General features: G+C 37.2%; 1 protein-coding gene across 1 annotated transcript in view; it reads left to right on the plus strand.

Annotated features, from left to right (window-relative positions):
- Positions 1-15,364, plus strand: part of RYR2 (ryanodine receptor 2) — a 787,527-nt gene that overhangs the window by 613,754 nt on the left and 158,409 nt on the right. The window contains exons 59-62 of the mRNA XM_037737814.1: positions 4,483-4,606; positions 5,279-5,394; positions 8,902-8,966; positions 11,274-11,395. Coding sequence (XP_037593742.1) covers positions 4,483-4,606; positions 5,279-5,394; positions 8,902-8,966; positions 11,274-11,395 — 427 coding nt within the window. The remainder of the gene's footprint in view (positions 1-4,482; positions 4,607-5,278; positions 5,395-8,901; positions 8,967-11,273; positions 11,396-15,364) is intronic.

Consider the following 15,364-nt stretch of genomic DNA (forward strand, 5'->3'; position numbering starts at 1 on the left):
CGATTTTCTTGCCTCAGTCTCCCGAATAACTGGAACTACAGGCACATGTCACCACGCCCAGCTAATTTTTGTATTTTTAGTAGAGACGGAGTTTCACCATGTTGGTCAGGCTGATCTGGAACTCCTGATCTCATGATCCATCCTCCTCCGCCTCCCAAAGTGCTGGGATTACAGGCATGAGCCATTGTGCCCAGCCAGATTCTACATTTTAAAATTTTCTATTTCAAAATGCTGCTCAGGGATAATATGCCTGTATTCTAAAACCACCCCATAAATGTTTGGTAAATGAGTGATCAATTCATTTTTTGGCTCATGGATACGTAGATGAATGGATGGATGGCAGACAAGTCACAGAGTTTTGTTTTGTGAAATTCTTGACAGGGCATTGCCTGCATAACTGGTAAACAAAACCACTGCTTATGGCATGAGCAGATTACATGGAAAAAAAATCTTCCTTTTTTCTTCAACTATGTTTCAGCCACTATGGTAGAGTTTAAATTAAAAATAATAAGCAGCTATCTTATTACAAGTTGACTCTCGCTTATCTAAAATGTTTGGAACCAAAACTGTTAGAAATTTTTTATTTTTTTCAGATTTTTAAATATTTGCATATACTTACTGGTTCAGAATCCCAGATCCAAAATCTGAACTTTTAAATGCCCCATTGAGCGTTTCCTTTGAGTATCTACGTAGACATTCAAAAAGTTTCTGATTTTGAAACATTTTTATTTTGGATTTTTAGATTAGACATACTCAATTTATATGCTTTTCTAAATAAGTATGATAGACAACCATCATTACCTTAAATTTCTGAGCCAGGCCAATGTTTGTTTTATTTAAGCCATGCCACTTGTAAATGGGATGACAGTACTTCTGCATACAACTTGTATTGGCTCAAATGTGTATTGTGTAGTTGGGAAATTAACCTAGTTGCCGCAGACTAAGTGGTGAGGTCAGGGAAATTTGTCCTCACAGTCTTTAATTCTCTAACTGCCCACATGGATCTCATTTTAAAACAGGAAATAGTTTAGAACCAAAAAGTCAAACCAGTAGGAAAGGTGTTGAAATATACAGTCCTGGATCCTGGCTTTTAGGTTATTGAGATTAACAAACCACAGAAATGAATCTTGGAAATAGAAGTTAGGTTACAGACTGTGGACAGTTTCAGAAGAGAAATAATATGTGTCTTTTTATTCAAAGTTGTTTTCTCAATCAGGGACATTAATAGTGGGGAGGAGCCTTATAGCTAGCAGTTGTAGGCAATGGGAAGAATCTGTCACCGCCCAATATCCTGATTCTGGGGTGTGTGTGTGTGTGTGTGTGTGTGTGTGTGTGTGTGTGTAATAGAAAGGAGAAGTCAGAAACAGTAAAAGAATCAGTCCCAAAGCTTTACAATTTTGTTTTCACCATTCTGTTCACTTTCAACCTCCCTGCGTCTGTGCAAAGAAGATGAATCTGCTTTAGGAAAATTTTTTTTAAATGCCTCTTTTGCTTGCCTTAGTCATCTGATCGTCAGTGCTCTTTTGGAATCTACAAAAGTCTGAGGGAAAATCAGATGCCATAAGGAGTTGATAGAAATAAAGGAGTGTAAGTCCAAAGAGTATGATCAGTGCTCCCAAATTAGTAAAAAATGTCATTTTCCCACTGCCACTTCAAGTATTTTGTATTATGATCCCCTGTTGTTAAGCCACAGACGGCTCACTGGTGTCAAGTGGTTTTTTTACCCTTTAGTGTGAATGGATTCATGAGTCAATGCTAGTATATTTGGTAATATCCTTGGAATTACTGCTAATATATTTACCTCTCCATGTAGCTAGTTTCCTTCAACACAAGATGTCTACACCCATGTCATAAATGGGAAAAATGAGGTTAGAAGAGCAAGGTAAATGTGCATGGTCACACTGCTCGTTAGAAGCACAGTAGGTTCAGCCACCTGGCAGGCTTTAAAATACCTTAGCCACCTACATCAGTGGAGGTCTAATAGGGTGCGAAGAGTTACAGAGTTAACGAGTACTTTGTATTCCTAGGATTTTTAAATTATAGACCTCTTTCTGTGTCTCTCTCTTTCTCTCCCCACTTTTCCCCCTCAATAACTTGTTGGTCTGTGGCCCCCAAGTCACAGATGACAAATTAAGTTGCCAAATTAATAGCATTCTCTAGGACTAAATGCAGTTATGGAGTTCAAACTAGGTGATGGTTGATTAAATTAAGGTGATTGAATTTGATGCTTGAGTTTAAAAATATTTTTGCTTTTGTATTTAACTGATACATAATTATCTATATTTATGAGTTACAGTGATATTTGCATACATGTATACAGTGTGTAATGATCAAATCAGGATAATCAGTATATCTGTCACCTCAAACATTTATCATTTCTTTGAGTTGGGAGCATTCAAAATCTGCTCTTGTAGCTATTTGAAAATACATAATAAATTGTTCATTATAGTGGCCTAATAAAGTGTCCTGTTGAATTACATCTTTGATGAGGACAGAAGTCAGATTTGGTTCCTACTAAACTTAGTAACATATTCTATACCCTTTTGCTGTTCACAAGTGTTTGTTACTATTGTCTTCTGACACCTGTATTATGCTTTGTATTATTATTATTATTATTATTATTATTATTATTTTTTTTTTTTTTTTAGACGGAGTTTCGCTCTTGTTACCCAGGCTGGAGTGCAATGGCGCGATCTCGGCTCACCGCAACCTCCGCCTCCTGGGTTCAGGCAATTCTCCTGCCTCAGCCTCCTGAGTAGCTGGGATTACAGGCACGCGCCACCATGCCCAGCTAATTTTTTGTAGTTTTTTAGTAGAGACGGGGTTTCACCATGTTGGCCAGGATGGTCTCGATCTATTGACCTCGTGATCCACCCGCCTCGGCCTCCCAAAGTGCTGGGATTACAGGCTTGAGCCACCGCGCCCGGCCTATGCTTTGTATTATTAATAAACTGTGAAGTAACTGATTACTACTTGCTATAGCATTCATTAACTTGGTAGTTCTTCAGCCACTACCTTGCATTTACAATAGCACAGTGTCACATAATGGTATTAAATGAAGCTCAGTGGGTGATTGGATGTCCGTAGATGGCGCTCTCAGTCAAAGCCAGCAGAACATTTCCCCCTTTGCTTGCTTATTTATTGTGTAGGGCAAATCCAGCATTTGTGATTGTTGCAGGAGCTCCTGACTAACTGTATTGGAAACTGATTTATAGGCTATATGTTGTTATAATTCAAACAATATTTGTTCCCAATTATTCTTCCTGGAATTTCCCTTCCTTGAAATTCCCTTAGCAGTTGTATTTCCAGGTAGTTCAGCTTCCCACACAATATATCGTACCATACATGTTTTACAACCGTTAAATGTGCGGTATACCATGCTGTTCAGTCTGCTGCTCCTTTAATAGCATTCTTTGTAGCAGATCTTCACATTTGAAATTAACAGAGCATGTTTAAATATTTTTATAAGTTTTGCAAATTTTTATATAATCTACAATTTTAGAAAGGATTTATTTCTTATTAGTATTTTTAAATTTACATATTTTCTAGAAGTTTTAAATCTGATAGACTTAGTAAGTATTTCTTATCAAGATAAGTATACTAGAAATCTAGACGCTTGCTAAAATTTATTTGCTCAAATTTTTTAAAGTCAAGTATTAGACAATTAAGAGTGATCCACTTTTAATTTAGCTTTTCCACCTACGGTTTTGTATATTTATAAATAATATGACTACAAAGTACTCTCTTATCTGAGAGATATGATAAAAATTCCATATTTAAGACTTTCTCTTCTCTCTGTGGGGCAGAAAATGAAGCATATGCAGCTAAGTATGAGTTAGCATTTATTTCCACTCTCCACATTCAGAATTGCTTTGAACAGAGAATACAGCTGCCTTCCTCTCATTGACAAATGCAGATATTATTGACACTCAGTATTACAAATGCATGCATGTTCATAGTTTGTTTTTTTCTTTGAAACTGAGTCTCACTCTGTCGCCCAAGCTGGAGTGTAGTGGCATGATCTCTGCTCACTGTAACCTCCGCCTCCCAGGTTCAAACGATTCTCCTGCCTCATCCTCCCAAGCAGCTGAGATAACAGGCATGTGCCACCATGCCCGGCTAATTTTTTTGTATTTTTAGTAGAGAGGGGGTTTCACTGTGTTAGCCAGGCTGGTCTCGAACTCCTGACTTCATGATCCGCCCACTTGGCCTCCCATAGTGCTGGGATTACAGGCGTAAGCTACCACACCTGGCTGCATATTCATGTTTTTGCTGCCTCTTAGAAGGCATATGCAAAGTCTTTCTTTGAATAATTTTCCTGAATTAATTGAAACATTAAAGGCAGACAGAAGAGTCTTATATCCTCTATGTATTACTAAAGGATATGAAAAGTTTTATAGTGTGGTCCAATCATATACCTGTGTCTCATCTCAGATTATTTTCAAACTGCTATGCTGTGTTCTTGTCCTGACATACTCTTAGGAGGAGGAAACCATCCCCTGCTGGTTCCCTATGACACACTGACAGCCAAAGAGAAAGCCAAGGATAGAGAAAAAGCACAGGACATCCTCAAATTCTTGCAGATCAATGGATATGCCGTGTCCAGGTAAAAGCACACATACCCTGATCACGCTCTTTTCCTAAGAGTGGATATTTAAAAATCCCCATTATATTTAAAGCTGCAAATGAATTCATTGATCCGTTTATATCTTAGAACTACTATTTAGTATGTGTAAAATAACACACATCAGAAACATTAACACCCCTAGCTGTGTGCCACATATCTGAGTTCCTTTTGTTGCTTATATTAAATCACCATCCATCATTTAGGCAAAATCACTCAGCAAAAAATCAGACTCTGTTTTTGTAAATGCAACATTTGTTGCATAGTAACAGAGTTATTCACTGAAACTTCATATCATATGCAAAATATGCTTTATATGTTAAATCTTTTTTCCTTGAGCTACAAGAATATTAGATAAGCTTCAAAATTATGCATATATAAACTTATATATATAAACATATATATGCATGTATATATATATACACACACATATAAACATAATATGTTATATATAAACATACAATAACACATATGTGTTATATAATATATATAATACGTGTTAATATGTATTAACATATAAACATGTATGTATACATATTAACATATATATATAAACATGTGTGTGTATCTATACACACACACACGCACACAGAATTTTACCTTCTAAGAGACTTTGTACAAATTGCTTTCCATATTTCATTTTTGCTGTTCCAGAGGATTTAAGGACCTGGAACTGGACACGCCGTCTATCGAGAAACGATTTGCCTACAGTTTCCTCCAACAACTCATTCGCTACGTGGATGAAGCCCATCAGTACATCCTTGAGTTTGGTAGGTACCATAGTCCCATTGCTGATAGCCCAATTTTTGTTGTTTTTAATGTTTCCAACATCAGAATGTAAAACAACACAGACTGCTGAGCTATGTGTGATGGTATAAACCCATCTCTTCATTGTACTACTAAGTAGAGTTCAACAGTCAATATACGGACAAGTTCTTGCGGAGTGAGTCAAGTTTGTGAACCTTTAAAAATCTAACATATAAAATGTTCTCTTTAATGTTTATTGGCATTTAGTTTTTTCATTTTGAATAATACATTGGAAGGACATCAACATTTTAAGGGAGAGTTAAATCTTGCCTATGAAATTAATTACCCATAAGAAAAACTTCCCGAACTATGGATTTTCAGAATTTGTAAACAAACACTGTAGAGGCCTCGAATTTAGTCTTTGTAGGGAAACATGTTAATACTAGAGTATCTATAGTGCAGAATACTTTATTATGCTCTTAGGGTACAACGGAAGACCTCTTCCCCATCTGGCCCAGTGCCATGTCAGAATTTTTGAAACCTTATTCTTCAAGTCTTAGATTCAGCACAGATGATCAAAGCAGCCTCTGGTCACTTCTGTTATTTTATGATCCTCCCACATTGTTGAATTAAAATTCAGCTTGTTAATTGCTTACCTTAATGTCAGATCACCTTCCAGCCACTGCGTGGTGATATGACGTAAGGACGTCCAGTTTGTTCCCTTTTGAAAACAATGTGCTCTTCTGGTGCTTATTCTTTTATTTTAATTTTTGTGCTCAAGGTTTTCTCTTTGTTTTTAATACTCACTCCTTTTGTCTTTCAATAGCTTTCCTCTGGGACTATTTATCTTGGATCCCTTAGCTTCAATTTTTCTTAGGATGTAAATCTAGTTTCTGGCATAGCATCAGATTAAAGTTTGTAAAAATTAGAGCTCTGATATTTTCTTCTTTCTGGCCTCTTGTATCCTAAATGTGATTAAAGATTTTCCAGTTGAGCATTGTTCTCATAAACAACTGACTTCTCTTTCAACCTGCCTTTACAGTTCAAATGCTATATTATTGCTCTCTTTGAAGCCATCTTTTTCATAAGAACTTACTCTAGAAGCTAATTTATAATCTGTAATCTCTCTACGACTCATTTGCAATTTTTAACAATATGATTCCTGACTCATCCTAATATGTAGCCAAATTGACCTGAATTAATGAAATTTAACACAAGAACAAAAATGAGGTAGGGGTGAATTATTGAAGCTTTTACACACAAATCTAAGTATTGCAATTTCTGATCCACATTTGAAAGGATCCGATATGGGTAGCAACGCTAATATCCAGTCTTGGTTTTGGAGAAGCAAAGGACAGGAGAGAAAGAAAGAGTCATCAAAGGAACAAGAAAGTTGTTTGTTTTTTACCTTCACATTGGAGAGTACAAACACAAATTTGAAGGGAAGAAATGTGTTTAGGTATTATTCACACTTTATTAACATTTCTGAATAAACTCCCGAGTACAGTTTTCATATATAAGGGTGGTGAGAATCTCACTCCAGGGGACATTCACCCACCTGATGCATTTCATTCTTTCCATAGGGTAGAGGGTCTTACAAACAGAACACTGACGAGAAAGTAGGCTGCAGTGACAGAGCCAACCAAATAACATTTTTCACAGTTTCTGGGATTACACGTACTGTTTTCAGATGGCTTTGCCAGGGCAAATTAGGTACAAGAACCCTGTTGAAGGAGCAGAGAGAGCTGTGATTGTCAATATCATGTTTATTTTAATTTCCCTCTTTCCTTGTTCTCACCTGTGAAACTGCTATATTGCCTTCTCGCTTTCTCCTTTACTTTAGTGACTTTGACACGTCTCTAATGTGGTCATTCCTAGACCTAAGTTAATTGTGGTAGTGAAAATATGCATATGCCTTTTTATAATTTTTGTATTATATCATAGATTGTATTCCTCCAAATCTTTTTCACATTTTGCATATAAGCATTTTTTAAAGGATGTAGTAAAAGACATTTCCTACTCATTGAAATATTAACAGATTTGGCTGTGTACAAAATTTTGTCTTGACATAACATTATATGAGAAAGTCTCTTATATGAGTCCAGCCATTTTGCATAATGTGCTTAAAAGAAATTCAGATGCCAAAGTGGCATGCAAATTACATTTGCAAGTGTTAAAAAAACACAATTTTTGGCTGGGCGCAGTGGCTCATGCCCATAATCCCAGCATTTAGGGAGTCCAAGGCAGGTAGATCATCTGAGATCAAGAGTTTGAGACCAGCCTGACCAACATGGAGAAACCCGGTCTACTAAAAATACAAAATTAGCCAGGCATGGTGGTGCCTGCCTGTAATCCCAGCTACTCGGGAGACTGAGGAAGGAGAATCGCTTGAACCTGGGAGATGGAGGTTGTGGTGAGCCAAGATCGCACCATTGCACTCCAGACTGGGCAACAAGAGCAAAACTCTGCCTCAAAAAAACAAAAAAAAAAACCATAATTTCCTTTTACTTGTTCATGGGGAGAGCATTCTTAAATTATAAAATAATTGCCTAAATTCCCTAAAAATTATTTTGTATTTTTGTCTAAAATTTGATAAACCATTATCTCAAGTTATTTTTATTTTTATTTGTGCAAAATAACTTTTTCAAGGAAAAGTCAGCTTGGCTTTTAAATATGTGAAAGCTCTGCTTTCAAATTTTACTAAAACCTGATATCCAATTCTGAGTTTTTTAGCTCTCCAATATGTTTTGCATGCCATTGTGGTTATTATGGTTTATTATTACCTCGTCTATTAACATATGCATGAATCTTTCCATATGCATGAAGGAGGTAAGAAAGGCCACCTTCTAAGCTAAATGTATTAGGTTAATCAATTCTTGACCCTGGATCATTTTCTAAACCATGGGGAAAACTTGGGAGTTTCTGCTTCGCTTATGGAAATTACCTTTGACACAGGTCAAAATTTCTTTATTCTTTAGCGGAATAATAATTTGCCAACCTAATATTAAAATATTGCTATCGTCCTGCTCATCGTGGATCCTGACGGCCTGCAGTTTTTTTAGTCTGTATATTAAAATGAGAAGCTTTAACTTTCAGTCACACAAAGAGGTTATCTTTATTATCAGAGGCCAGGGTTAATATAGAACCAATTATGTTTATTCAATTTACACTCACTTTCCTCTCCCCAGTGATCTTCTTTTCTTAAAGGGTACTGAAGATGAGGGTTTTTTACTTTATTCTATTCCATTTTCCCCTCTCCATGTCAATAAGATCTCAAAGCTACACAAATGTGTTTGTGTTTCTAACCACAACTATGGTTTGTCCTCAGTAGCTTTTGAAATTTAGATTTGGGTATTTAAAAATCCTTTTATTGTTGATGACACTATTTGCCTTTATAGTTTTGGTTGGCTTTTTACATTCAGTTTAGTGGGATAATACATTTAGCAGTGTTTTCTAACCTTTGTGTTATGGATGAATATCTTGCAATGTTTCAAGTGCAGCATTTACCTAAAAACTCTTCACATCTACAGATGGTGGCAGCAGAGGCAAAGGAGAACATTTCCCTTATGAACAAGAAATCAAGTTCTTTGCAAAAGTACAGTATACAGTCTATCTTGTTTTTGCTTCGATATGTTTGTTTACATACTATACTCATTAGATCGTTGCCCTTTTCAGAACATACCTGTCTACAAATGTGTGTTTTACTGCACGTAAATATTCTGTGGCATGAAAAGCATGAATCATCTTCCCAGCATACTTGGTCGGACTTTAACTTTGCATTCCCTACCATATTCCTTCTTCAAATGACTTCATTCTATCTGAGGTTTAATTCGGTTTGCATTTTTTTGGTTTTATCATATGATATGGAATAAAAATATCTGTTTTTTAGGTATTTGGGTCTCAGATATTTGGATATTTTCTATTTGGATAGTGTAATGATTTAAAATTTCTAGTTGGTAATTTCTTTTATAAATAGGGAAAGTATTAGGTAATTCATAAATGGGTACATTATAAGAACATTTAGTATAGAATCCTTATTGTGGGACTTTAGTCCTACTCATTTTACAGAAGATCAGAGAGGATAAATTGTTTATATATCGAGTATATCCCATTGCTATTATTTATTTCATTTTATGAGGATTTATCAGGAATTTGCTATATTACTGGAAAATTCATCACTTTTTTCAGCAAAAAAGGGATGGACATGAAGAGTTAAAAAGTCTCCAAATGATTTAATTCATTTATTCAATATTTACTGTGTGTCTGGTCTGGGTCAGGCATTAGGCTCCGCCCAGGGACGGTCATGAATGTACAGTGCCCCTGGGTAAGCTTTCCTGTTCAGGATAACTTGCAGTGAGCCTAAGGCCTAATTATTGTTGTCTATACTTACATTTAAAGTACTTGCATTCAATGATTATTACAGATAATTTTGCTATCAATACAACTTTTGTGGACTTTAAAACAGCATGCTTTTTGATTAATGAACATTTGGCTTAGTATGGTTTCAAAATTGTGTTATTTACGGTAAGACAGATTTCTGTTGTCTTTTCTTCCCATGCAATGTAGCACTCAGAGTCTGTTCTAATCATTTGAAGATCCAAAGTTTGTCCTGGGGTGCACATAGTAAGCAATTGTTTGATAGATTCATATATATATATATATACAGTCTCTGTGAGATTGTAATCTTTCTTGATAGCCAATTATCAGAGTGCTGTATTCATGGCCTCTAATTATCCCTTTAAAACATATTCTTGTGTTGCCCATACTCAGCACCCCTTAGTGATTCTGTTTACAGATACGATGGCTTCATTTCTACTAAGTCTATAATTCATTCATTTACCATATTGAGTACCTACTATGTGCCAGTCACCAAATTCAGGCAATGTCCTGACTGTCAAGGAAGAGCAATAAAAAAGGGTGTAGTCCCCATTATATATAACTGTGCTATGCCACACGGTAGGGAAAAGAACTATATTTACATCGACTCGAGTTTGAGTAGTGGTAGTGACCATCTTGTTCTCACTATGGACCCTTCGCAGTCCTTAGCACTAGAGATTCAGTGGCAAAGAGAAGAGACCAGTTAATAGTTCTGGGGGCCAGGAAAGGGCTATAATGGGAAACAAGCCCAGAAATGTTTCTTGTTTTTGTGTAATTCATAGGATCCTGGAAAGAGAGACTTTAATCCAAAGTCACACATATACAATGCAAAATTGCAAATGATGTTATCAGCACGTAGAATGCGGGACTTTAGCTGAGATCAGCAAAGACTTACCTGGCAAAGTGCCATTGACTGGAGATCTACGGAAGGACCAGCGTGTCTCTGGGAAGAGCACTGCCAGACAGAGGGAATGGTGTGTGCAAGGCCAGGTGATGTGAGTGGACAGAGTGAGGAGGAGGAATTGGCCCAAGGCCAGCAGGATGAGACGTGCATAGAAATGGAAAGCGCGCTTTGAGAAAGCCCAGGTTAAAAGAACATTGGGTAGGCAAGTAGGTAGCAATGTGACTTTCAGTAAGTCACACATTTCTGTGTCTCTGATACCTATAATGCAGGGTTGATGGATCTACCTACAGAGCAGTTGCTTTTATCAGTTGCAATTCTCACACGTAGTAGAGACTCAACATATGGTAGTTACAGATTATTTTGGGAACCTGTTGGGCATTGAACTGTATTATACGAAAATATTGAGAACGTTTCCAAACTCTTGCAAGTTTGCTGTGTTCCCCATAATCACATCCTGCATACTTCACTGTCCCTGCTCTGGACTGGAGTCGGTAGAGTGAGATTTAAGAGAGGCACACCTGTTGCATGTGAACAGAACTCTGACTGCCCCAAAGCCTTGGCTCTCATTCATACCCTGAAATATTCCACTACGTAGATCTGTCTTCTTTTCCTTTCTTTCAGGTCGTTCTTCCTTTAATTGATCAGTATTTCAAAAACCATCGTTTATACTTCTTATCTGCAGCAAGCAGACCTCTCTGCTCTGGAGGACATGCTTCCAACAAAGAGAAAGAAATGGTGACTAGGTAAAGAGCTATAAAAATAAACACTGTTGTATGACTTAAGTGTGTATGCATTGCGGAGAACCTGCGGACCTTGAGGTGGGACCATACAGAGAGTATACTCCCATTTTCTTGGTTCATGTCTTCATGGAAACAAACACTAGATGAAGACAGTTTCTACAAGTTAAGATATGTGTTCTAGATGTCGAGTTTCTTTACCTTTTGCTGCTAAATCTAATGCTGGATAGAAGGATAAAATATCACTCATTTCAGAATCTACACATAGAGGCTGGACATGCATCACCATATTAGTATTTGTGATAAATGGTACTTTTGACATTTGTTTCTTTAACATTTCCACAAATCTGATGTTCTTGCCAGCCTTTATTGTTCAAGACAAAATCCCACATATACAAATTTTGTTAAAAAAATAATGATTGGCTGGGCACAGTGGCTCACGCCTGTAATCTCAGCACTTTGAGAGGCCGAGGTGGGTGGATCACGAGGTCAGGAGTTCGAGACCATCCTGACTAACATGGTGAAACCTTGTCTCTACTAAAAATAGAAAAATTAGTCAGGTGTGGTGGTGGGTACCTGTAATCCCAGCTACTTGGGAGGCAGAGGCAGGAGAATCGCTTGAACTCAGGAGGTGGAGGTTGCAGTGAGCAGAGACCATGCCATTGCACTCCAGCCTGGGTGGCAGAGTGAGACTCTGTTTAGAAAAAAAAAAAAAGGACTAGTGCTGGAAGAAAATGAAGTAAAGATACATACATAATTTCTAAAGGCGTCCCCTCTTAGCGTTGCTTTCTCATTTCTGTTTAAAGTATTCTTTATGGACTTACTTGTGATTCTGCTGGGGATATCAGGTCCTTTTGCTCAAAATTCTGCTAGAATTTAATATACACGAGAGTCAGTTATGGAACAGGTTTACTTCTCTGTTATTACATTGCCCCAAAGTCCATACCAAGTTTTTAGATTGTATTGGAACAAAATTTCTATAAAAGTGAATAAATGGTATAAAGCAGAACACTGGAGAAAATTCAGGCTTTCCTTGGACTTGACATTAATGCTGTGCTGAATAGCAGTACGGTCTCCACCTGTTAGACAGAGTGGGATGAGAATGCATACAGCCTCCATGAGACGGTGGAGAAGTAAGATTGCTGCCCTGCATAACATGGGGGAATGCAACTGGAATGGAATTTTCAGTTCATCTCTTATTGTCTGTTTTACCAAGTAGTAAGTGGCCAGTCACGTGATATGGAATGGCAGCGGTATAAAACGTGTCCTCCAACTTCTTGAAATGATCGTTTTCCTATGAAGTTGATAAAATTGATTATAGTTAAAACAGCGGCAGGAATCCATCCCAGTGGCATACTTTGTTTCCATGAACTGCCACCACAGGGAGAGAGGCAATGTAGTTACTTTCCAAGATGCAAATTTCCACCCCTCCCCACTTGGACATGGCCTTTCTTCCCGCCTTCACTGGGAGGGAGAGCGGCTCCTCCCTTGTAATTTCATAAACCCACGCACCCATTACTCTGAGTATCCCCCTGTGGATTAAGAGTGCATGCAAGTAGCTAGAATATCTCAAGGCACCAAGTTACCCTTAAACATCGTGAAATTGAGGACACATTGAAGTCTCCTACTCCTCTCTGAATCTGTTAGCCTTTTTTTTTTTTAAACAGAGTCTTTCTCTGTTGCGCAGGCTGGAGTGCAATGGTGTGGTCTCCGCTCCCCGCACCCTCCACCTCCCGGGTTCAAGCGATTCTCCTGCCTCAGATTCCCAAGTATCTGGGATTACAGGTGTGCGCCATCATGCCTGGCTAATCTTTTTGTATTTTTAGTAGAGGTGGGGTTTTACCATGTTGGCCAGGCTGGTCTTGAACTCCCGACCTTATGATCCTCCCACCTCAGCCTCCCAAAGTGCTGGGATTATAGGTGTGAGCTGCCTCACCCGGCCTGTTAGACTTTTTTAATAGGAACTTTGCTCTCAGGGGTTGTTGTTAGTCTAGATATCACTCAGTTACATAAAGATAAAATAAAATCAGAGAATATAGAGAAAAACTCCAATAAATTGATGCAAATTCTGCTGTTTTCTTCCTCTCCTGTGTTTTATGTCCATTCAATTTCAGCCTTACCATTAGAACTCTTCACTGAACACAAACTATGCATATATCAAAACGTCCAATTGTGTGCTGAATATATATGATTTTTATTTGTTAATTATACCTCTATAAAGCTGGAAAAATTTCATGGAATTATACACCAAAAAAGAAAATTGGCCCATTTTCCTTGACCAATTCTGTATCCCTCATAGAATAAATCAGACGTACATTGCTGTTTTGTGCTGGCCTCAGCGGATGTCCCTTTGGGGCTGTAGATTACCTCTAGCCTACTCTCCCTCTAATGACATGGCACCAGAATGTTTTTAATTACAATCATGCACCACGTAACATTTCAGTTAACTTTGGACGGCATATATGACAGTGGCCCCATAAGATTATAACACTATATTTTTACTATTTTTTAAAGATATGTTTAGATACACAAATGCCATTTTGTTGCAGTTGCCTATTCAGTATGGTAACATGCTGCACAGGTTTGTTAGCATATAGCCTCGGAGCAATAGGCTATACCATTTAGGTTTGTGTAAGTACATTCTATCGTGTACTTACTTCGTGTTCTTAGGTGAATAACAATGAATTGCCTAATAATTCATTTCTCAGACTGAATCCCCATCATTAAGCGATGCATGACTGTATTTCATCTTCAGTTTTCTTCTACCAATAGAAAAAGGGTTGGTAAATTTTACTTCTCCCTTTAGTATTTAAAATAAGGAGCATATGGCATTTAAAATTCCAACACATAGAAAATCAGGTGCACAATAAAAGTAACTTATGTTATTACAGTACTTTAGTGCCAAACATAAGTAGAATTTAACCTCAAAGAGAAAAACAATCACAGGTTAAAAAATGAATAAGGAAACAAAAAATTATGACACATGTCTGGACAAAATGGTGTGCAGTCATTAACATTAGGATGGATATGAGTAACACTTTAGGAAAATGATCATGATAAAATATAAAATTTATGTTCAAATAGTGTTAACCCAATTTTTAGAGACAACTTAATTTGTATGTATAGAAAAATATTGGTAGCGTATAAACTTAATAGGTAGAAAAGTGGCCCTGCAACTCTGAATAGGCATATCTTCATTCACATGAGAAACATGTTTAAGTGTTTGACAGATGTGAGTAGCAACAGTTGTGTGGGTTGAAGTCAACCTTTCCACAATTAAAAACTGATGTTTTCATGAGATGCTTAGTTACTTCCTGGCACAAGAAATTATTATATATTGAGCATTTGCTGTATCTAAGGTCAGTACTATCATGTCTGGAGTATACTTTGCAATAGCTAAATACATGAATGTGAGTGTAGTCCTAATAAGAGAGAGCCAGGCAATGCAATGGGTTCAAAGGAAAGCGAGACCAAGTTAGATGGATGTAGAGGGGCTAGAGTTTTATGGAAATCAAGCCAGTCAAAGTTGATCTTGAACAATTTGTAGGTCAGAGATTAAGGAAGGAAAATATTTCCTAAATGTAGATAACAGCATAAATAAAATGTAGAAGCTGGTAATTTAAGGGAACGTTAGGTTATATAGATGGTAATGGATATTAACTGTCAGAATTAGCAGTTTCCTTTTTAAAATTGTATCACAATTTTTTTAAGCTAATTCATTGACACTAAGAAGCCATTGAAGCTTTTTGAGTGAAAGAATGATCACAGCTTCCCTCTGGGAAAAAAGTCTGGCAGCAAAAGTATGATTGATGAGAGCAGGAGAGCTGGGAGGCCATGGCAGGCACTCAGAGATCTAGATAGCAACCCGAGCTATAGCACGGGAAGTGCTGCCTCACATAGGTGGTGCTGCCCACTGATCTGTTTAGCAGATGTGTCTTTTCTTTTCTTCTTCTTCTTCTTTTTTTTTTTTTTTTT

This window comes from Cebus imitator, unplaced genomic scaffold, assembly GCF_001604975.1.
Source record: "Cebus imitator isolate Cc_AM_T3 unplaced genomic scaffold, Cebus_imitator-1.0 Scaffold42, whole genome shotgun sequence".
Lineage (NCBI taxonomy): Eukaryota > Metazoa > Chordata > Mammalia > Primates > Cebidae > Cebus > Cebus imitator.